Source organism: Oncorhynchus kisutch, unplaced genomic scaffold (assembly GCF_002021735.2).
Source record: "Oncorhynchus kisutch isolate 150728-3 unplaced genomic scaffold, Okis_V2 scaffold3963, whole genome shotgun sequence".
Classification (NCBI taxonomy): Eukaryota; Metazoa; Chordata; class Actinopteri; order Salmoniformes; family Salmonidae; genus Oncorhynchus; species Oncorhynchus kisutch.
Genome location: NW_022265908.1, coordinates 102,823 through 125,835, shown reverse-complemented (window position 1 = coordinate 125,835; position 23,013 = coordinate 102,823). Strand labels below are relative to the sequence as shown.

General features: G+C 50.8%; 1 protein-coding gene across 2 annotated transcripts in view; it reads right to left on the bottom strand.

The window, feature by feature from the left end:
* LOC116372527 (pyruvate dehydrogenase phosphatase regulatory subunit, mitochondrial) overlaps positions 1-23,013 on the bottom strand; it is a 35,370-nt gene extending 12,357 nt beyond the window's left edge. The window contains exons 1-11 of one of the 2 annotated variants that reach the window (XM_031821347.1): positions 22,861-23,013; positions 21,615-21,902; positions 19,465-19,598; positions 17,746-17,827; positions 17,341-17,504; positions 15,673-15,794; positions 13,835-13,952; positions 10,143-10,292; positions 8,292-8,484; positions 2,112-2,236; positions 1,075-1,230 (exon numbers count right to left, since the gene is read on the bottom strand). In XM_031821347.1, the coding sequence (XP_031677207.1) occupies positions 1,075-1,230; positions 2,112-2,236; positions 8,292-8,484; positions 10,143-10,292; positions 13,835-13,952; positions 15,673-15,794; positions 17,341-17,504; positions 17,746-17,827; positions 19,465-19,598; positions 21,615-21,889 (1,519 nt within the window). In that variant the 5' untranslated portion in view covers positions 21,890-21,902; positions 22,861-23,013. Of the gene's footprint in view, positions 1-1,074; positions 1,231-2,111; positions 2,237-8,291; positions 8,485-10,142; positions 10,293-13,834; positions 13,953-15,672; positions 15,795-17,340; positions 17,505-17,745; positions 17,828-19,464; positions 19,599-21,614; positions 21,903-22,723; positions 22,839-22,860 lie in introns of those variants that run through there. The other variant, XM_031821348.1, reaches the window with a different exon arrangement.

Sequence of the window (23,013 nt, the reverse complement as noted above, 5' to 3'; positions counted from 1 at the left end):
TGGTGTGGGGTGTGGGGTGTGTGTGTGGGGTGTGTGTGTGGTGTGGGGTGTGTGTGTGTGGGTGGTGTGGGGGGTGTGGGGTGTGGGGTGGGGTGGGGTGGGTGTGTGGTGTGGGGTGTGTGTGTGGGGTGTGTGTGTGGGGTGTGTGTGTGTGTGGTGGGGTGGGGTGTGTGTGGTGTGGGGTGGGGGGTGGGGTGTGTGGGGTGGGGTGGGGTGTGGGGTGGGGTGTGTGTGTGTGTGGTGTGGGGTGTGTGTGTGTGTGTGGTGTGGGTGTGTGTGGTGTGGGTGTGTGTGTGTGTGGGGTGTGTGTGTGTGTGTGTGGGGGGTGGGGTGTGTGTGTGTGGTGGGGTGTGTGTGTGTGGGGTGGGGTGTGTGTGTGTGGGGTGGGGTGTGTGTGTGGTGGGGTGTGTGTGGTGTGTGGTGTGTGTGTGGTGGGGTGTGTGTGTGTGGTGTGGGGTGTGTGTGGGGTGTGGGTGTGTGTGTGTGTGGGGTGTGTGTGTGTGTGTGTGGGGGGTGGGGTGTGTGTGTGTGGTGGGGGGTGGGGTGTGTGGGGTGGGGTGGGGTGTGGGGTGGGGTGTGTGTGTGTGTGGTGTGGGGTGTGTGTGTGTGTGTGGTGTGGGTGTGTGTGGTGTGGGTGTGTGTGTGTGTGGGGTGTGTGTGTGTGTGTGTGGGGGGTGGGGTGTGTGTGTGTGGTGGGGTGTGTGTGTGTGGGGTGGGGTGTGTGTGTGTGGGGTGGGGTGTGTGTGTGGTGGGGTGTGTGTGGTGTGTGGTGTGTGTGTGGTGGGGTGTGTGTGTGTGGTGTGGGGTGTGTGTGGGGTGTGTGTGTGGTGTGGGGTGGGGTGTGTGTGTGGGGTGGGGTGTGTGTGTGGTGTGGGGTGTGTGTGTGGTGTGGGGTGTGTGTGTGGTGGGGTGTGTGTGTGTGGTGGGGTGTGTGTGTGTGGTGGGGTGTGTGTGTGTGGTGGGGTGTGTGTGTGTGGTGGGGTGTGTGTGTGGTGTGTGTGGTGTGTGTGGTGTGTGTGGGGGTGTGTGTGTGTGGTGTGTGTGTGTGTGTGGTGTGGGTGTGGTCTGCCTCACCCTTCCCTGCAGGGATGAAGTACTTGGCCCTCTCAAAGCCGTGTTTCTCCATCCATCTGGCTCCCTGTGTGTCCAGACGGTCGTACAGGGGAGAAGTCCTCAGCTGCCGGCCCGTCTGGAAGTCCCAACGAGGAACCTTTAGGTTATACAGCAGGGCTGGTGAGAGACAGACAGTCAGACACCGAGAGAGAGACAGACAGAAACCGAGAGAGAGACAGACAGAAACCGAGAGAGAAGAAAGAAAGAAAGAGGGACAGTCAGACACAGAGGGAGCAGGACAGACAGTCAGGCACAGAGAGAGGGACAGTCAGGCACAGAGAGAGGGACAGTCAGGCACAGAGAGAGGGACAGTCAGGCACAGAGAGAGGGACAGTCAGGCACAGAGAGAGGGACAGTCAGGCACAGAGAGAGGGACAGTCAGGCACAGAGAGAGAGACAGTCAGGCACAGAGAGAGGGACAGTCAGGCACCGAGAGAGGGACAGTCAGGCACAGAGAGAGGGACAGTCAGGCACAGAGAGAGGGACAGTCAGGCACAGAGAGAGGGACAGTCAGGCACAGAGAGAGAGGGACAGTCAGGCACAGAGAGAGAGGGACAGTCAGGCACAGAGAGAGAGGGACAGTCAGGCACAGAGAGAGAGGGACAGTCAGGCACAGAGAGAGAGGGACAGTCAGGCACAGAGAGAGAGGGACAGTCAGGCACAGAGAGAGAGGGACAGTCAGGCACAGAGAGAGAGGGACAGTCAGGCACAGAGAGAGAGGGACAGTCAGGCACAGAGAGAGGGACAGTCAGGCACAGAGAGAGGGACAGTCAGGCACAGAGAGAGGGACAGTCAGGCACAGAGAGAGGGACAGTCAGGCACAGAGAGAGGGACAGTCAGGCACAGAGAGAGGGACAGTCAGGCACAGAGAGAGGGACAGTCAGGCACAGAGAGAGGGACAGTCAGGCACAGAGAGGGACAGTCAGGCAGAGAGAGGGACAGTCAGGCAGACATTACTAACAGGGAGTGTGATTGTGTTTGCTCTGTTCAGGACTCACGCATGACCTCCATGACCCTGTGTCGGAGGAAGGTTCGGCTGCTCTGAAGGTTGCCGAAGCGTTTGATGTCCAGCGGCCAGACGTTAGCCGTGGGGTAACCATACGTCATCCACTCTGCCAGGTACCTGACGACAGAACACACTGCTTTGATCCAGTTAATTTAGCCCACCACTATACACTAACCCTGACCTGTAACCTCTAACCCTGACAGACAGGACAGTCGTAACCTCTAACCCTGACAGACAGAACAGCTGTAACCTCTAACCCTGACAGACAGGACAGTCGTAACCTCTAACCCTGACAGGCAGGACAGTCGTAACCTCGAACCCTGACAGACAGAACAGCTGTAACCTCTAACCCTGACAGGCAGAACAGCTGTAACCTCTAACCCTGACAGACAGAACAGCTGTAACCTCTAACCCTGACAGACAGGACAGTCGTAACCTCTAACCCTGACAGACAGGACAGTCGTAACCTCTAACCCTGACAGACAGGACAGTCGTAACCTCTAACCCTGACAGACAGGACAGTCGTAACCTCTAACCCTGACAGACAGGACAGTCGTAACCTCTAACCCTGACAGACAGGACAGTCGTAACCTCTAACCCTGACAGACAGGACAGTCGTAACCTCTAACCCTGACAGGCAGGACAGTCGTAACCTCTAACCCTGACAGACAGGACAGTCGTAACCTCTAACCCTGACAGACAGGACAGTCGTAACCTCTAACCCTGACAGACAGGACAGTCGTAACCTCTAACCCTGACAGGCAGGACAGTCGTAACCTCTAACCCTGACAGACAGGACAATCGTAACCTCTAACCCTGACAGACAGGACAGTCGTAACCTCTAACCCTGACAGACAGGACAGTCGTAACCTCTAACCCTGACAGGCAGGACAGTCGTAACCTCTAACCCTGACAGACAGGACAGTCGTAACCTCTAACCCTGACAGACAGGACAGTCGTAACCTCTAACCCTGACAGGCAGGACAGTGGAGTGATAAGTATGTAAGTCAATCATCAAACATTACTCCACTCCTACATGAACCAGATTAGGGTGGTCACGATACCACATGAACCAGATTAGGGTTGTCACGATACCACATGAACCAGATTAGGGTGGTCACGATACTACATGAACCAGATTAGGGTGGTCACGATACTACATGAACCAGATTAGGGTTGTCACGATACCACATGAACCAGATTAGGGTGGTCACGATACCACATGAACCAGATTAGTGTGGTCACGATACCACATGAACCAGATTAGGGTGGTCACGATACCACATGAACCAGATTAGGGTTGTCACGATACCACATGAACCAGATTAGGGTTGTCACGATACCACATGAACCAGATTAGTGTGGTCACGATACCACATGAACCAGATTAGGGTGGTCACGATACCACATGAACCAGATTAGGGTGGTCACGATACCACATGAACCAGATTAGGGTGGTCACGATACCACATGAACCAGATTAGGGTGGTCACGATACCACATGAACCAGATTAGGGTGGTCACGATACCACATGAACCAGATTAGGGTGGTCACGATACCACATGAACCAGATTAGGGTGGTCACGATACCACATGAACCAGATTAGGGTGGTCACGATACCACATGAACCAGATTAGGGTGGTCACGATACCACATGAACCAGATTAGTGTGGTCACGATACCACATGAACCAGATTAGGGTGGTCACGATACCACATGAACCAGATTAGGGTGGTCACGATACCACATGAACCAGATTAGTGTGGTCACGATACCACATGAACCAGATTAGGGTGGTCACGATACCACATGAACCAGATTAGTGTGGTCACGATACCACATGAACCAGATTAGGGTGGTCACGATACCACATGAACCAGATTAGGGTTGTCACGATACCACATGAACCAGATTAGTGTGGTCACGATACCACATGAACCAGATTAGTGTGGTCACGATACTACATGAACCAGATTAGGGTGGTCACGATACCACATGAACCAGATTAGTGTGGTCACGATACTACATGAACCAGATTAGGGTGGTCACGATACTACATGAACCAGATTAGGGTGGTCACGATACTACATGAACCAGATTAGGGTGGTCACGATACCACATGAACCAGATTAGTGTGGTCACGATACCACGTGACCCAGATTAGTGTGGTCACGATACCACATGAACCAGATTAGGGTGGTCACGATACTACATGAACCAGATTAGTGTGGTCACGATACTACATGAACCAGATTAGTGTGGTCACGATACTACATGAACCAGATTAGGGTGGTCACGATACCACATGAACCAGATTAGTGTGGTCACGATACCACATGACCCAGATTAGTGTGGTCACGATACTACATGAACCAGATTAGGGTGGTCACGATACGACGTGACCCAGATTAGTGTGGTCACGATACTACATGAACCAGATTAGGGTGGTCACGATACTACATGAACCAGATTAGGGTGGTCACGATACCACATGAACCAGATTAGTGTGGTCACGATACCACGTGACCCAGATTAGTGTGGTCACGATACTACATGAACCAGATTAGTGTGGTCACGATACTACATGAACCAGATTAGTGTGGTCACGATACTACATGAACCAGATTAGGGTGGTCACGATACCACATGAACCAGATTAGTGTGGTCACGATACCACATGACCCAGATTAGTGTGGTCACGATACTACATGAACCAGATTAGGGTGGTCACGATACGACGTGACCCAGATTAGTGTGGTCACGATACCACATGAACCAGATTAGGGTTGTCACGATACGACGTGACCCAGATTAGTGTGGTCACGATACCACATGAACCAGATTAGGGTTGTCACGATACGACGTGACCCAGATTAGTGTGGTCACGATACCACATGAACCAGATTAGGGTTGTCACGATACGACGTGACCCAGATTAGTGTGGTCACGATACCACATGAACCAGATTAGGGTTGTCACGATACGACGTGACCCAGATTAGGGTGGTCACGATACCACATGAACCAGATTAGGGTTGTCACGATACGACGTGACCCAGATTGGTGTTGTCACGATACTACGTGAACCAGATTGGTGTGGTCACGATACGACGTGACCCAGATTGGTGTGGTCACGATACTACATGAACCAGATTAGCGCTGTCATGATACGACGTGACCCAGATTAGTGTGGTCACGATACGACGTGAACCAGATTAGTGTTGGCACAATACTACATGAACCAGATTAGGGTGGTAGCGATACTATGTGAGCCAGATTAGGGTGGTCGCGATACGACGTGACCCAGATTAGGGTGGTCGCGATACTACGTGAGCCAAATTAGGGTGGTCGCGATACTACGTGACCCAGATTAGGGTGGTCGCGATACTACGTGACCCAGATTAGGGTGGTCGCGATACGACGTGACCCAGATTAGGGTGGTCGCGATACTACGTGACCCAGAGTTGTTCCCTCTTCCCTGGTGGTTGAACCTCAATCATAGGTTGATTTTCTGTCTTGTGAACAAAACAATGAGACCTGAGCACCCGCCAGTTCACGCTGTGGAGACCTGAGCACCCGCCAGCTCACGCTGTGGAGACCTGACCACCCGACACTGTGGAGACCTGACCACCCGACACTGTGGAGGCCTGACCACCCGACACTGTGGAGGCCTGACCAACCGACACTGTGGAGGCCTGACCAACCGACACTGTGGAGGCCTGACCAACCGACACTGTGGAGGCCTGACCAACCGACACTGTGGAGGCCTGACCAACCGACACTGTGGAGACCTGAGCACCCGACACTGTGGAGACCTGACCAACCGACACTGTGGAGGCCTGACCAACCGACACTGTGGAGGCCTGACCAACCGACACTGTGGAGACCTGAGCACCCGCCAGCTCACACTGTGGAGATCTGAGCACCCGCCAGCTCCACTGTGGAGACCTGACCACCCGCCAGCTCACACTGTGGAGACCTGACCACCCGCCAGCTCACACTGTGGAGACCTGACCACCCGACACGAATGATGTTCTCAAGGTTCATAACCCAATTCAATTATACTACTCAGTCTGCAACCCCGAATTTGTAAGGTACGGGTTGAAATGAAACAGACAGAGGCCCAGCTAAAATAGTCAAAAAGGTTTATTCACGAGGGCGCTGGTCTGTTGTTCAAAACCATTAATTTTATACTGGCTCCTTAAGCACATACTTTCCCACAAACATTAGGTATCCTACACACACACTGTCCTGCTACCCAGCCCACAAACATTAGGTATCCTACACACACACTGTCCTGCTACCCAGCCCACAAACATTAGGTATCCTACACACACACACTGTCCTGCTACCCAGCCCACAAACATTAGGTATCCTACACACACACACTGTCCTGCTACCCAGCCCACAAACATTAGGTATCCTACACACACACACACACACTGTCCTGCTACCCAGCCCACAAACATTAGGTATCCTACACACACACTGTCCTGCTACCCAGCCCACAAACATTATGTATCCTACACACACACACACTGTCCTGCTACCCAGCCCACAAACATTAGGGATCATACTCACACACTGTCCTGCTACCCAGCCCACAAACATTAGGGATCATACTCACACACTGTCCTGCTACCCAGCCCACAAACATTAGGTATCATACACACACACTGTCCTGCTACCCAGTCCACAAACATTAGGTATCCTACACACACACTGTCCTGCTACCCAGCCCACAAACATTAGGTATCCTACACACACACTGTCCTGCTACCCAGCCCACAAACATTAGCTATCCTACACACACACTGTCCTGCTACCCAGCCGACAAAGATTAGGTATCCTACACACACACACTGTCCTGCTACCCAGCCGACAAAGATTAGGGGAGTCCGTGAGAATCACTCCCCGTCCTCCCTCAAGATAGGGAGACCCTGGGAGGTACTCTGTGGCCCCCAGCCACGGTCGGCACCGAATCTGGCTCAGACAGTCTGGTTTTAAGATACTATAATAGACACATTGTACAGATATATTGTTATACCCTAATTCTGACTAAAAACTACACTCACGGATATATAATTCTACTGACTAAACCCACACACATCATTAGAATTATCTCATGATTCTAATCAATTTCATACAATCATATGGTTTCAGGGTGGAATATTCTAATCATATTCAATCCACCGCATTTGGCAGGTGGGGTGTTCATTTTAGGCCCCGACTACAATACCACATCTACCATAGTAAGATTCTACCATACTCCGCCTACCATACTCCGCCTACCATACTCCGCCTACCATACTCCGCCTACCATACTCCGCCTACCATACTCCGCCTACCATACTCAGTCTACCATACTCAGTCTACCATACTCAGTCTACCATACTCAGTCTACCATACTCAGTCTACCATACTCAGTCTACCATACTCAGTCTACCATACTCAGTCTACCATACTCAGTCTACCATACTCAGTCTACCATACTCCATGCTCCACAGGGAGAACATGAACCAGACTAATAATAGGTTGGCTGTAACATCAGGACTGTTTTCATCAACAAATTCAGTCCTTAAATGTTCATGTTTTGTTTGCTTGCCATCATAGATGTACTGGAAATGTCCTGTCGTTCAACCCTAAAGTAGATGTACTGGAAATGTCCTGTCGTTCAACCCTAAAGTAGATGTACTGGAAATGTCCTGTCGTTCAACCCTAAAGTAGATGTACTGGAAATGTCCTGTCGTTCAACCCTAAAGTAGATGTACTGGAAATGTCCTGTAGTTCAACCCTAAAGTAGATGTACTGGAAATGTCCTGTCGTTCAACCCTAAAGTAGATGTACTGGAAATGTCCTGTCGTTCAACCCTAAAGTAGATGTACTGGAAATGTCCTGTCGTTCAACCCTAAAGTAGATGTACTGGAAATGTCCTGTAGTTCAACCCTAAAGTAGATGTACTGGAAATGTCCTGTCGTTCAACCCTAAAGTAGATGTACTGGAAATGTCCTGTTGTTCAACCCTAAAGTAGATGTACTGGAAATGTCCTGTTGTTCAACCCTAAAGTAGATGTACTGGAAATGTCCTGTTGTTCAACCCTAAAGTAGATGTACTGGAAATGTCCTGTTGTTCAACCCTAAAGTAGATGTACTGGAAATGTCCTCTCCTTACTTTCCTGCTCCGCCAGCGAAGGCCAGGCCAGAGGCGTTCATTCCAGCCAGGACGAAGTAGCCGTGCACCCCCGGTGTCTCCCCCATCAGACAGCGCATGTCTGGGGTGAACGACTCAGGACAGTTGACCAGCTGCTGGATCTCACACACCTCTAGTTCTGGCATCCTCCTCAACAGGGCTGACAGCATGGGTTCTACAGGGGGAGGGAGGGGGTAAGAGAGGGGGTTAGGTAGAGAAACACTTCTAGTTCTGGCATCCTCCTCAACAGGCCTGACAGCATGGGCTCTACAGGGGGAGGGAGGGGGTAAGAGAGGGGGTTAGGTAGAGAAACACCTCTAACTACATCATCCTCCTCAACAAGGCTGACAGCATGGGTTCTACAGGGGGGAGGGAGGGGGTTAGAGAGGGGGTTAGGTAGAGAAACACCTCTAACTACACCATCCTCCTCAACAGGGCTTACAGCATGGGTTCTACAGGGGGGGGTAAGAGAGGGGGTTAGGTAGAGACACTATGGACCGGTCAGTTACTATGGTATATAACCACCTCACATAATCACAGTATATAACCAGTATGGGTTCAATTCCCACCGGGGACAACCCATACTGTCTCAGTTGGTAAGAGTGTGGCGCCAACATCATGGGTTCGATTCCCACTGGGGCCAACCCATACTGTCTCAGTTGGTAAGAGTGTGGCGCCAACATCATGGGTTCGATTCCCACTGGGGCCAACCCATACTGTCTCAGTTGGTAAGAGTGTGGCGCCAACATCATGGGTTTGATTCCCAGTGGGGCCAACCCATACTGTCTCAGTTGGTAAGAGTGTGTGCCAACATCATGGGTTCGATTCCCACTGGGGACAACCCATACTGTCTCAGTTGGTAAGAGTGTGGCGCCAACATCATGGGCTCGATTCCCACTGGGGCCAACCCATACTGTCTCAGTTGGTAAGAGTGTGGCGCCAACATCATGGGTTCGATTCCCACTGGGGACAACCCATACTGTCTCAGTTGGTAAGAGTGTGTGCCAACATCACGGGTTTGATTCCCACTGGGGCCAACCCATACTGTCTCAGTTGGTAAGAGTGTGTGCCAACATCATGGGTTCAATTCCCACTGGGGCCAACCCATACTGTCTCAGTTGGTGAGAGTGTGGCGCCAACATCATGGGTTCGATTCCCACTTCCCACTGGGGACAACCCATACTGTCTCAGTTGGTGAGAGTGTGTGCCAACATCATGGGTTCGATTCCCACTGGGGCCAACCCATACTGTCTCAGTTGGTAAGAGTGTGTGCCAACATCATGGGTTTGATTCCCACTGGGGCCAACCCATACTGTCTCAGTTGGTAAGAGTGTGTGCCAACATCATGGGTTCGAATCCCACTGGGGACAACCCATACTGTCTCAGTTGGTAAGAGTGTGGTGCCAACATCATGGGTTTGATTCCCACTGGGGCCAACCCATACTGTCTCAGTTGGTGAGAGTGTGCGCCAACATCATGGGTTCGATTCCCACTGGGGACAACCCATACTGTCTCAGTTGGTGAGAGTGTGTGCCAACATCATGGGTTCGATTCCCACCGGGGCCAACCCATACTGTCTCAGTTGGTGAGAGTGTGCGCCAACATCATGGGTTTGATTCCCACCGGGGACAACCCATACTGTCTCAGTTGGTGAGAGTGTGTGCCAACATCATGGGTTCGATTCCCACCGGGGCCAACCCATTTTAAAATGTATGCACTCACAGCACAAAGTCGCTATGGAAAACAAAACTAAATGGACTCCGTGTTTTACAGTAGCCGTGGCAACATAAACAGAATAGGGTGCCATTATAGAAAAATCACCCCGTCTCTTACCGAAGTGGTCCCAGTCCTCCTGCATGGTCTGAATCTCCAGCTGGTTACGTCCCTCGGTGAAGATGGGTTTAGGGTTCTTCTCAAATCCACCAGACAGGACCCCTCCCTGCCATGCTCTCACATAGATCCTCCCATCCATATCCATCACCACTAGAGAGAACACAGAGATACACAGTTACAACACAGTCTAACCCTGACCCTAACCACCAGACAGGACAGAGTTCAGGCCAGCGGAGGCTCCTCAGAGGAGGAAGGGGAGGACCATCCTCTTCAGTGAATTTCATAAACATTTAAATAGTAAAACATATAAAAGGAAATCCCATTGAGATAAAACGACACAAAATAATATTTGCCTGTTACCAAATCATTGATTAAAACACACCGTGTTGAAGGTCACAGTAGCCTCAGCAGCACCATAGTGTAGCCGGAGGACAGCTAGTTTCCGTCCTCCTCTGGGCACAGACTTCAAAACAAAACCTAGGAGGCTCATGGTTCTCACCCCCCTTCCCTAGACTTACACAGTAATTACGACAACTTCCGGAGGACGTTCTCCAACCTATGGATGTTACATTGAGCTGGGTGAATATGAATGACAGTAACCTAAACCTGTCACTGTTACATTGAGCTGGGTGAATGACAGTAACCTAAACCTGTCACTGTTACATTGAGCTGGGTGAATGACAGTAACCTAAACCTGTCACTGTTACATTGAGCTGGGTGAATGACAGTAACCTAAACCTGTCACTGTTACATTGAACTGGGTGAATGACAGTAACCTAAACCTGTCACTGTTACATTGAACTGGGTGAATGACAGTAACCTAAACCTGTCACTGTTACATTGAACTGGGTGAATGACAGTAACCTAAACCTGTCACTGTTACATTGAACTGGGTGAATGACAGTAACCTAAACCTGTCACTGTTACATTGAACTGGGTGAATGACAGTAACCTAAACCTGTCACTGTTACATTGAACTGGGTGAATGACAGTAACCTAAACCTGTCACTGTTACATTGAACTGGGTGAATGACAGTAACCTAAACCTGTCACTGTTACATTGAACTGGGTGAATGACAGTAACCTAAACCTGTCACTGTTACATTGAACTGGGTGAATATGAATGACAGTTATCCAATACGCTGTAATAGAAATAAGGCCGTGCTCATCTGGACTGAGCGGTACCAGCTCTAACTCCTTCTGGACTGAGCGGTACCAGCTCTAACTCCTTCTGGACTGAGCGGTACCAGCTCTAACTCCTTCTGGACTGAGCGGTACCAGCTCTAACTCCTTCTGGACTGAGCGGTACCAGCTCTAACTCCTTCTGGACTGAGCGGTACCAGCTCTAACTCCTTCTGGACTGAGCGGTACCAGCTCTAACTCCTTCTGGACTGAGCGGTACCAGCTCTAACTCCTTCTGGACTGAGCGGTACCAGCTCTAACTCCTTCTGGACTGAGCGGTACCAGCTCTAACTCCTTCTGGACTGAGCGGTACCAGCTCTAACTCCTTCTGGACTGAGCGGTACCAGCTCTAACTCCTTCTGGACTGAGCGGTACCAGCTCTAACTCCTTGAAGAAACGATACGTGGATTATTTGTATCTGGGCTATAGAGGAGGTAGTCTCACCTGGGGTTCTGGGCTATAGAGGAGGTAGTCTCACCTGGGGTTCTGGGCTGTAGAGGAGGTAGTCTCACCTGGGGTTCTGGGCTGTAGAGGAGGTAGTCTCACCTGGGGTTCTGGGCTGTAGAGGAGGTAGTCTCACCTGGGGTTCTGGGCTGTAGAGGAGGTAGTCTCACCTGGGGTTCTGGGCTGTAGAGGAGGTAGTCTCACCTGGGGTTCTGGGCTGTAGAGGAGGTAGTCTCACCTGGGGTTCTGGGCTGTAGAGGAGGGAGTCTCACCTGGGGTTCTGGACTGTAGAGGAGGTAGTCTCACCTGGGGTTCTGGGCTGTAGAGGAGGTGGACTCACCTGGGGTTCTGGGCTGTAGAGGCTCTGAGAGGAGGTAGTCTCACCTGGGGTTCTGGGCTATAGAGGAGGTAGTCTCACCTGGGGTTCTGGGCTGTAGAGGAGGTAGTCTCACCTGGGGTTCTGGGCTGTAGAGGAGGTAGTCTCACCTGGGGTTCTGGGCTGTAGAGGAGGGAGTCTCACCTGGGGTTCTGGACTGTAGAGGAGGTAGTCTCACCTGGGGTTCTGGACTGTAGAGGCTCTGAGAGGAGGTAGTCTCACCTGGGGTTCTGGGCTGTAGAGGCTCTGAGAGGAGGTAGTCTCACCTGGGGTTCTGGGCTGTAGAGGAGGTAGTCTCACCTGGGGTTCTGGGCTGTAGAGGAGGTGGACTCACCTGGGGTTCTGGGCTGTAGAGGAGGTAGTCTCACCTGGGGTTCTGGGCTGTAGAGGAGGTAGTCTCACCTGGGGTTCTGGGCTGTAGAGGAGGGAGTCTCACCTGGGGTTCTGGGCTGTAGAGGAGGTAGTCTCACCTGGGGTTCTGGGCTGTAGAGGAGGTGGACTCACCTGGGGTTCTGGGCTGTAGAGGAGGTAGACTCACCTGGGGTTCTGGGCTGTAGAGGAGGTAGTCTCACCTGGGGTTCTGGGCTGTAGAGGAGGTAGTCTCACCTGGGGTTCTGGGCTGTAGAGGAGGTAGTCTCACCTGGGGTTCTGGGCTATAGAGGAGGGAGTCTCACCTGGGGTTCTGGGCTGTAGAGGAGGTAGTCTCACCTGGGGTTCTGGGCTGTAGAGGAGGTAGTCTCACCTGGGGTTCTGGGCTGTAGAGGAGGTAGTCTCACCTGGGGTTCTGGGCTGTAGAGGAGGTAGTCTCACCTGGGGTTCTGGGCTGTAGAGGAGGTAGTCTCACCTGGGGTTCTGGGCTATAGAGGAGGGAGTCTCACCTGGGGTTCTGGGCTGTAGAGGAGGTAGTCTCACCTGGGGTTCTGGGCTGTAGAGGAGGTAGTCTCACCTGGGGTTCTGGGCTGTAGAGGAGGTAGTCTCACCTGGGGTTCTGGGCTGTAGAGGAGGGAGTCTCACCTGGGGTTCTGGGCTGTAGAGGAGGTAGTCTCACCTGGGGTTCTGGGCTGTAGAGGAGGTAGTCTCACCTGGGGTTCTGGGCTGTAGAGGAGGTAGTCTCACCTGGGGTTCTGGGCTGTAGAGGCTCTGAGAGGAGGTAGTCTCACCTGGGGTTCTGGACTGTAGAGGAGGTAGTCTCACCTGGGGTTCTGGGCTGTAGAGGAGGTGGACTCACCTGGGGTTCTGGGCTGTAGAGGAGGTAGTCTCACCTGGGGTTCTGGGCTGTAGAGGAGGTAGTCTCACCTGGGGTTCTGGGCTGTAGAGGAGGTAGTCTCACCTGGGGTTCTGGGCTGTAGAGGAGGTAGTCTCACCTGGGGTTCTGGGCTGTAGAGGAGGTAGTCTCACCTGGGGTTCTGGGCTGTAGAGGCTCTGAGAGGAGGTAGTCTCACCTGGGGTTCTGGACTGTAGAGGAGGTAGTCTCACCTGGGGTTCTGGGCTGTAGAGGAGGTGGACTCACCTGGGGTTCTGGGCTGTAGAGGAGGTAGTCTCACCTGGGGTTCTGGGCTGTAGAGGAGGTAGTCTCACCTGGGGTTCTGGGCTGTAGAGGAGGTAGTCTCACCTGGGGTTCTGGGCTGTAGAGGAGGTGGACTCACCTGGGGTTCTGGGCTGTAGAGGCTCTGAGAGGAGGTAGTCTCACCTGGGGTGCTGGGCTGTAGAGGCTCTGGTAGAGGTTTGGAGAGCAGGTAGAAGTGTTCACATCCATGGAGAGGAACAGACACCTTGGTCTCACTGGCCTGGCCCAGCTCATACGCCCACTGTAGAACATACATAGGACAGTTATAACATATCATATAGCATTCATAACCCCCTATTATATGAACAGACACCCTGGTTTCACTGGCCTGGTCCAGCTCCCTCAGAGACAGCTAGATACAACACTTCACTGGCCTGGTCCAGCTCCCTCAGAGACAGCTAGATACAACACTTCACTGGTCTGGCCCAGCTCCCCCAGAGACAGCTAGATACAACACTTCACTGGCCTGGTCCAGCTCCCCCAGAGACAGCTAGATACAACACTTCACTGGCCCAGCTCCCCCAGAGACAGCTAGATACAACACTTCACTGGCCTGGTCCAGCTCCCTCAGAGACAGCTAGATACAACACTTCACTGGCCCAGCTCCCCCAGAGACAGCTAGATACAACACTTCACTGGCCCAGCTCCCCCAGAGACAGCTAGATACAACACTTCACTGGCCTGGTCCAGCTCCCTCAGAGACAGCTAGATACAACACTTCACTGGCCCAGCTCCCCCAGAGACAGCTAGATACAACACTTCACTGGCCCAGCTCCCTCAGAGACAGCTAGATACACCACTTCACTGGTCTGGCCCAGCTCCCCCAGAGACAGCTAGATACAACACTTCACTGGTCTGGCCCAGCTCCCCCAGAGACAGCTAGATACAACACTTCACTGGTCTGGCCCAGCTCCCCCAGAGACAGCTAGATGCAACACTTCACTGGCCCAGCTCCCCCAGAGACAGCTAGATACAACACTTCACTGGCCTGGTCCAGCTCCCTCAGAGACAGCTAGATACAACACTTCACTGGTCTGGCCCAGCTCCCTCAGAGACAGCTAGATACAACACTTCACTGGCCCAGCTCCCTCAGAGACAGCTAGATACAACACTTCACTGGCCTGGTCCAGCTCCCTCAGAGACAGCTAGATACAACACTTCACTGGTCTGGCCCAGCTCCCCCAGAGACAGCTAGATACAACACTTCACTGGTCTGGCCCAGCTCCCCCAGAGACAGCTAGATACAACACTTCACTGGTCTGGCCCAGCTCCCCCAGAGACAGCTAGATGCAACACTTCACTGGCCCAGCTCCCTCAGAGACAGCTAGATACAACACTTCACTGGCCCAGCTCCCTCAGAGACAGCTAGATACACCACTTCACTGGTCCAGCTCCCTCAGAGACAGCTAGATACAACACTTCACTGGTCTGGCCCAGCTCCCCCAGAGACAGCTAGATACAACACTTCACTGGTCTGGCCCAGCTCCCCCAGAGACAGCTAGATACAACACTTCACTGGTCTGGCCCAGCTCCCCCAGAGACAGCTAGATGCAACACTTCACTGGCCCAGCTCCCTCAGAGACAGCTAGATACAACACTTCACTGGCCCAGCTCCCTCAGAGACAGCTAGATGCAACACTTCACTGGCCCAGTTCCCTCAGAGACAGCTAGATACAACACTTCACTGGTCCAGCTCCTACACCCAGAGAGCCTTTAGATTAGAAACCTCAGAGACAGCTAGTTACAACACTTCATATACAGCATGACTGTGTCCCAAATGGTTCCTTATTCTAGTGCACTAAATAGGACCCATCCTATCATTGATAACACGTTATGAAACCTTACAGATCAGTTGGGCTGAAGAGAGCTGTCTAGCTGTTAACTGTCTAAAGACTAGTGGAGGGAGAGACCCCATGTCATGTACAGTCACACACACACACACGTAATGGATAGAGGTTCACCTGTCCTGCACAGTTGACAAAGTATTCACACTCGATGGCTCCTCTGTCCGTCTCCACAGCGGTCACATGTCCCTTCTCCATCATCACATGGTTAACTGTGGTGCGCTCATGGATCTGGACTCCTGGAGATCAGAACATGGTTAACTGTGGTGAGCTCATGGATCTGGACTCCTGGAGATCAGAACATGGTTAACTGTGGTGCCTCATGGATCTGGACTCCTGGAGATCAGGACTTCACGGTTGGGATGGTGTTCTTCGGCTTGCAAGCCTCCCCCTTTTCCCTCCAAACATAACGCTGGTCATTATGGCCAAACAGTTCTATTTTTGTTTCATCAGACCAGAGGACATTTCTCCAAAAAGTACGATCTTTGTCCCCATGTGCAGTTGCAAACCGTAGTCTGACTTTTTTTATAGTGGTTTTGGAGCAGTGGCTTCTTCCTTAATGAGCGGCCTTTCAGGTTATGTCGATATAGGATATATACTCGCGTACTGTTGTTTGTAAAGATGAATGTGGTACCTTCAGGCATTTGGAAATTGCTCCCAAGGATGAACCAGACTTGTGGAGGTCTACAATTATTTTATCTGAGGTCTTGGCTGATTTCTTTTGATTTTCCCATGATGTCAAGCAAAGAGGCACTGAGTTTGAAGGTAGGCCTTGAAATACATCCACAGGTACACCTCCAATTGACTCAAATGATGTCAATTAGCCTATCAGAAGCCATGACATAATTTTCTGGAATTTTCCAAGCTGTTTAAAGGCAGTCAATTTAGTGTATATAAACTTCTGACCCACTGGGAAATAATCTGTCTGAAAACAATTGTTGTAAAATTGACTTGTGTCATGCATAAAGTAGATGTCCTAACCGACTTGCCAAAACTATAGTTTGTTAACAAGACATTTGTGGAGTAGTTGAAAAACGAGTTAATGACTCCAACCTAAGTGTAACTTCCAACTTCAAATGTACATGTATTCATGTAGAAAGGTACAATGTGATCAAACATGACAAACACTATCAATAGTTCATTGTTCGTTTGATTGGAGTAGCATGATGTCAAATTAGCCAAAGAGATGCCCCCTGGGCACCGACTAACTCACTCTGCTTGACATGCCACACCCTGGCCCCTTGGCAGGCCACACCTGGGCAGGCCACACCTGGGCAGGCCACACCTGGGCAGGCCACACCTGGGCAGGCCACACCTGGGCAGGCCACACCTGGGCAGGCCACACCTGGGCAGGCCACACCTGGGCAGGCCACACCTGGGCAGGCCACACCTGGGCAGGCCACACCTGGGCAGGCCACACCTTGGCCCTTGGCAGGCCACACCCTGGCAGGCCACACCCTGGCAGGCCACACCCCGGCCCTTGGCAGGCCACACCTTGGCAGGCCACACCTTGACCCTTCCCTCCAGAAGCCTTGCTTTCTGGCTTCATTCTAACTGATGGCGAAACCACATGGTTGTAACTTTCTATTGAAACCTCCACTACAGATAGGCTTGCAGGATTTTTTCTAAAATTCAGTTTTTCCAGAAATCCCAGTTGGAAAATTCCCCCAAATCAGGATGGAACAAGCAGGAAATCTGGAATCATCCAATCAGGATTTCTGGAAAACCTGGGAATTTTTGGTTTGCAAGCCGAACAATAGTCCATCCTTTGTTTTACTGTCTCACCGTGTCCGGCTGCTGCTGTGGCGAGGGCGTGGTTGACGTCAGGCGGTGACACCACGGCATCCCCCGGCAGGTGGAGCGCCCCCACCAGGTCATGAATATTCACCAGGGGGTGGAGCTTGGACACCTCTTTGGGTTTGATCACGTTACAGGGGATCCCCATCACACTGTGGAAGGAGGAGAGAAGGGGAGGGAGGGAGGAGTGAAGTCAGGGAGAGACTGGACCAGAGAGAGAGTACTGAGCTATAATTCAGACCAGAGGAGAGGGTCAGGGAGAGACTGGACCAGAGAGAGAGTACTGAGCTATAATTCAGACCAGAGGAGAGAAGTCAGGGAGAGACTGGACCAGAGAGAGTACTGAGCTATAATTCAGACCAGAGGAGAGGGTCAGGGAGGGGAGGGACTTACTTCAGCCTGGATGCCAGGCGCTTCAGGGAGAGGAAACGGTCCTGATTCTGGGCCAGACATAGAGAGCCTGTTTTCACGTAACCTGGAACAAACACACACACACACACATCAGGACCGCCAAGTCACGAGTCATCTCGTGTTAAACCAAACAAGGCAACGCCCTGCCATACTCTCTGGATGTTGGCACAAGACTAAATACCACTGGTAAATCTGTTGTTCCACAAGACTAAATACCACTGGTAAATCTGTTGTTCCACAAGACTAAATACCACTGGTAAATCTGTTGTTCCACAAGACTAAATACCACTGGTAAATCTGTTGTTCCACAAGACTAAATACCACTGGTAAATCTGTTGTTCCACAATACTAAATACCACTGGTAAATCTGTTGTTCCACAATACTAAATACCACTGGTAAATCTGTTGTTCCACAAGACTAAAAACCACTGGTAAATCTGTGTTTATACAAGACTAAATACCACTGGTAAATCTGTTGTTCCACAAGACTAAATACCACTGGTAAATCTGTGTTTATACAAGACTAAATACCACTGGTAAATCTGTGTTTATACAAGACTAAATACCACTGGTAAATCTGTTGTTCCACAAGACTAAAAACCACTGGTAAATCTGTGTTTATACAAGACTAAATACAACTGGTAAATCTGTGTTTATACAAGACTAAATACCACTGGTAAATCTGTTGTTCCACAAGACTAAATACCACTGGTAAATCTGTTGTTCCACAAGACTAAATACCACTGGTAAATCTGTTGTTTATACAAGACTAAATACCACTGGTAAGTCTGTTGTTCCACAAGACTAAATACCACTGGTAAATCTGTTGTTCCACAAGACTAAATACCACTGGTAAATCGGTTGTTCCACAAGACTAAATACCACTGGTAAATCTGTGTTTATACAAGACTAAATACGACTGGTAAATCTGTGTTTATACAAGACTAAATACGACTGGTAAATCTGTGTTTATACAAGACTAAATACCACTGGTAAATCTGTTGTTCCACAAGACTAAATACCACTGGTAAATCTGTTGTTCCACAAGACTAAATACCACTGGTAAATCTGTTGTTCCACAAGACTAAACACCACTGGTAAATCTGTTGTTCCACAAGACTAAATACCACTGGTAAATCTGTGTTTATACAAGACTAAATACCACTGGTAAATCTGTTGTTCCACAAGACTAAATACCACTGGTAAACCTGTTGTTCCACAAGACTAAATAATACTGGTAAATCTGTGTTGAAACACAAACTGAAACAGCATGTGAGAGGAGGGGGAAGCACTCGTAGGATACAGCCAGTCACATGACCTCATAGATAATATATAATAATTGATTCAACAACCAAAACAACTGGCTAAAACACAATCAGAAGACAGACCACACAGCAAAGACATGTTCATAAACCCATTACGTACGTTGAAACAGAGTGGAACTGTACTGCAGAGAGCAGGAGAGGCAAACTAACCAGCTTCCAGAGACATGTTAGTTAGGCATGTTAGTACAAATGGAGTGGAACTCAGGCTAGAGTCATACTGTAGGCATGTTAGTACAAATGGAGTGGAACTCAGGCTAGTCATAGTGTAGGCATGTTAGTACAAATGGAGTGGAACTCAGGCTAGATTCATACTGTAGGCATGTTAGTACAAATGGAGTGGAACTCAGGCTAGTCATAGTGTAGAAGTCCATCCCACCTGTCTTGACCCCAGTCTCCTCCTCCAGGTGTTCATACAGGGAGTTGGAGTAGTCAGCCATTTTACACTCAATAGAGATGGGCTTGGCCACGCTGACAATCCCAGCACACAGCCTGGTGGTGCCAGCACCTAGCCTAGCACACAGGGAGATGAGGACAACATGGTTAGGTACAGCACCTAGCCTAGCACACAGGGAGATGAGGACAACATGGTTAGGTACAGCACCTAGCCTAACACACAGGGAGATGAGGACAACATGGTTAGGTACAGCACCTAGCCTAGCACACAGAGAGATGAGGACAACATGGTTAGGTACAGCACCTAGCCTAGCACACAGGGAGATGAGGACAACATGGTTAGTTACAGCACCTAGCCTAACACACAGAGAGATGAGGACAACATGGTTAGGTACAGCACCTAGCCTAACACACAGGGAGATGAGGACAACATGGTTAGGTACAGCACCTAGCCTAACACACAGGGAGATGAGGACAACATGGTTAGGTACAGCTCCTAGCCTAGCACACAGGGAGATGAGGACAACATGGTTAGGTACAGCACCTAGCCTAGCACACAGGGAGATGAGGACAACATGGTTAGTTACAGCACCTAGCCTAACACACAGAGAGATGAGGACAACATGGTTAGGTACAGCACCTAGCCTAGCACACAGAGAGATGAGGACAACATGGTTAGGTACAGTACCCAACCTAACACCCAGCCTGGTGGTGCCAGCACCCAGCCTAACACTCAGCCTAAGACTCAGCCTGGTGGTGCCAGCACCCAGCCTAACACCCAGCCTGGTGGTACCAGCACCCAGCCCAACACTCAGCCTAACACTCAGCCTAACACTCAGCCTAACACTCAGCCTAACACTCAGCCTAACACTCAGCCTAACACTCAGCCTAACACCCAGCCTAGTGGTACCAGCACCCAGTCTAACACCCAGCCTGGTGGTACCAGCACCCAGCCTAACACCCAGCCTGGTGGTGCCAGCACCCAGCCTAACACCCAGCCTGGTGGTACCAGTACTCAGCCTAACACCCAGCCTGGTGGTACCAGCACCCAGCCTAACACCCAGCCTGGTGGTACCAGCACCCAGCCTAACACCCAGCCTGGTGGTACCAGCACCCAGCCTAACACCCAGCCTGGTGGTACCAGCACTCAACCTAACACCCAGCCTGGTGGTACCAGCACCCAGCCTGGTGGTACCAGCACCCAGCCTAACACCCAGCCTGGTGGTGCCAGCACCCAGCCTGGTGGTACCAGTACTCAGCCTAACACCCAGCCTGGTGGTACCAGCACCCAGCCTAACACCCAGCCTGGTGGTACCAGTACTCAGCCTATAACACTAGGGGTGAAAGTAAGGCGGTTCACTAAATAGTGGAGGTACGCCGTACCGGGTAAACCGTGAGCCTATCACAATAACTAAAACAAAGATGCCAAGAAAACTGTCAGCTATTTCACCACTATTTAAAGGCTCAGTGCAGTGAAAAACATGATTTGCCTGTATTTCATAAATATTTACACAAGGTTGTTAGACAATCAGATGAAAACATCATGACTGGTTGTGTTAATGGCTCATTAAAAGGTCATGCATAATACAGACGATATGCCCAATCCTTACAAGGCCCATGAGATCACAATAATGCATAGGGAATCATTATGGGATTCTATGATCCACAATTATACAGACAGTAGATCACAGTAGATCCCATAACTGTAAGAAATGCCATCTACTTTCCCCCCTGTCTAACACACACAGAGGACCACACAGTAGATCACACAGTAGATCACACACACAGAGGATCACACAGAGGACCACACAGTAGATCACACACACAGAGGACCACACAGTAGATCACACACACAGAGGACCACACAGTAGATCACACACACAGAGGACCACAACCCAGCAGGGTGAGTAATGAGACCATGGTTCCTTGTGATTTCTAGATGTTATCATTGCTTACAGAAGGTCTCGTAGGCTAGTCCATGTTTTCATTGTATTGGTCTCCCATCCCCTGACAAGCCCAGTAAAACAATGAACTCATGAAATCATGTTATATTGTCCACCTACCCACAGATAAAGTGTTCTGGAAACATGCACCCCCTCTTGTAAACAGACCACATCATTTAGCCTCTCCTACCTTCCCTGCTCCAATAGTACTATCTCAGTCCAGCCCAGCTTGGCCAGGTGATAGGCCACAGACGTCCCTACGATGCCCCCTCCACAGATCACCACCCGGGCTTGGCTGGGCAGGGGGATGGGCTGCGTGGTCTCTACAGCCGAGGCCAGTCTCCGAGGGGAGCTCCAGATACCCCTAGGCTTGGTCCCCGGAGCCCAGCATCCTGCATGGGACAGCAGCCTAGGGAGCAGGGCAGGGGACAGAGCCCTGGAGCTCCATACACAGCTGCAGTGCATGGCTTGGAGGAACCTGGAGAATCAGAACACAACAGGCCTGGAGGATTAGAACACAACAGGCCTGGAGGATCAGAACACAACAGGCCTGGAGAATCAGAACACAACAGGCCTGGAGGATCAGAACACAACAGGCCTGGAGGATCAGAACACAACAGGCCTGGAGGATCAGAACACAACAGGCCTGGAGGATCAGAACACAACAGGCCTGGAGGATAAGAACACAACAGGCCTGGAGGATCAGAACACAACAGGCCTGGAGGATCAGAACACAACAGGCCTGGAGGATCAGAACACAACAGGCCTGGAGGATCAGAACACAACAGGCCTGGAGGATTAGAACACAACAGGCCTGGAGGATCAGAACACAACAGGCCTGGAGAATCAGAACACAACAGGCCTGGAGGATCAGAACACAACAGGCCTGGAGGATAAGAACACAACAGGCCTGGAGGATCAGAACACAACAGGCCTGGAGGATCAGAACACAACAGGCCTGGAGGATCAGAACACAACAGGCCTGGAGGATCAGAACACAACAGGCCTGGAGGATCAGAACACAACAGGCCTGGAGGATCAGAACACAACAGGCCTGGAGGATCAGAACACAACAGGCCTGGAGGATCAGAACACAACAGGCCTGGAGAATCACATTAGCAAGCATGCAGACTTAGGTACTAGGTACCACAGCTAACTTTCGTACTGTCTTTCAAACAAGCTACAGTTAGCTAGCGAACTTTAGCTAACGTTAGTTGATCAGCTGGCTCAATTATAACTTTAACTCCTATCACTTCTTGCTAATGCCAACAGTAAATCTGAAGTTTGCTTGTGTTCGACCTTCGTCCCAAGGAGAACAACACCCCGATCCAAACGTCTTTGCATTGGTAATACGCTAGCGGCCTTCTGACATTCGTCTAGCTAATGATAATGCTAGTTAGCATTATCATTATCATGTAGCAAATTCACCGACTCACTCCACTCCAAAAGTAATGAAATCTCTATTCGGCTTGAAGCAGATTTCAGTCCTGCGCCTCGATGACAGCAGAATGTTTCAGTCAGACCCTCTTCGGCCAAACAAACTGCATTGTTTATTTACACCGCCGTGAAACAGGCAATAAAAACGAACT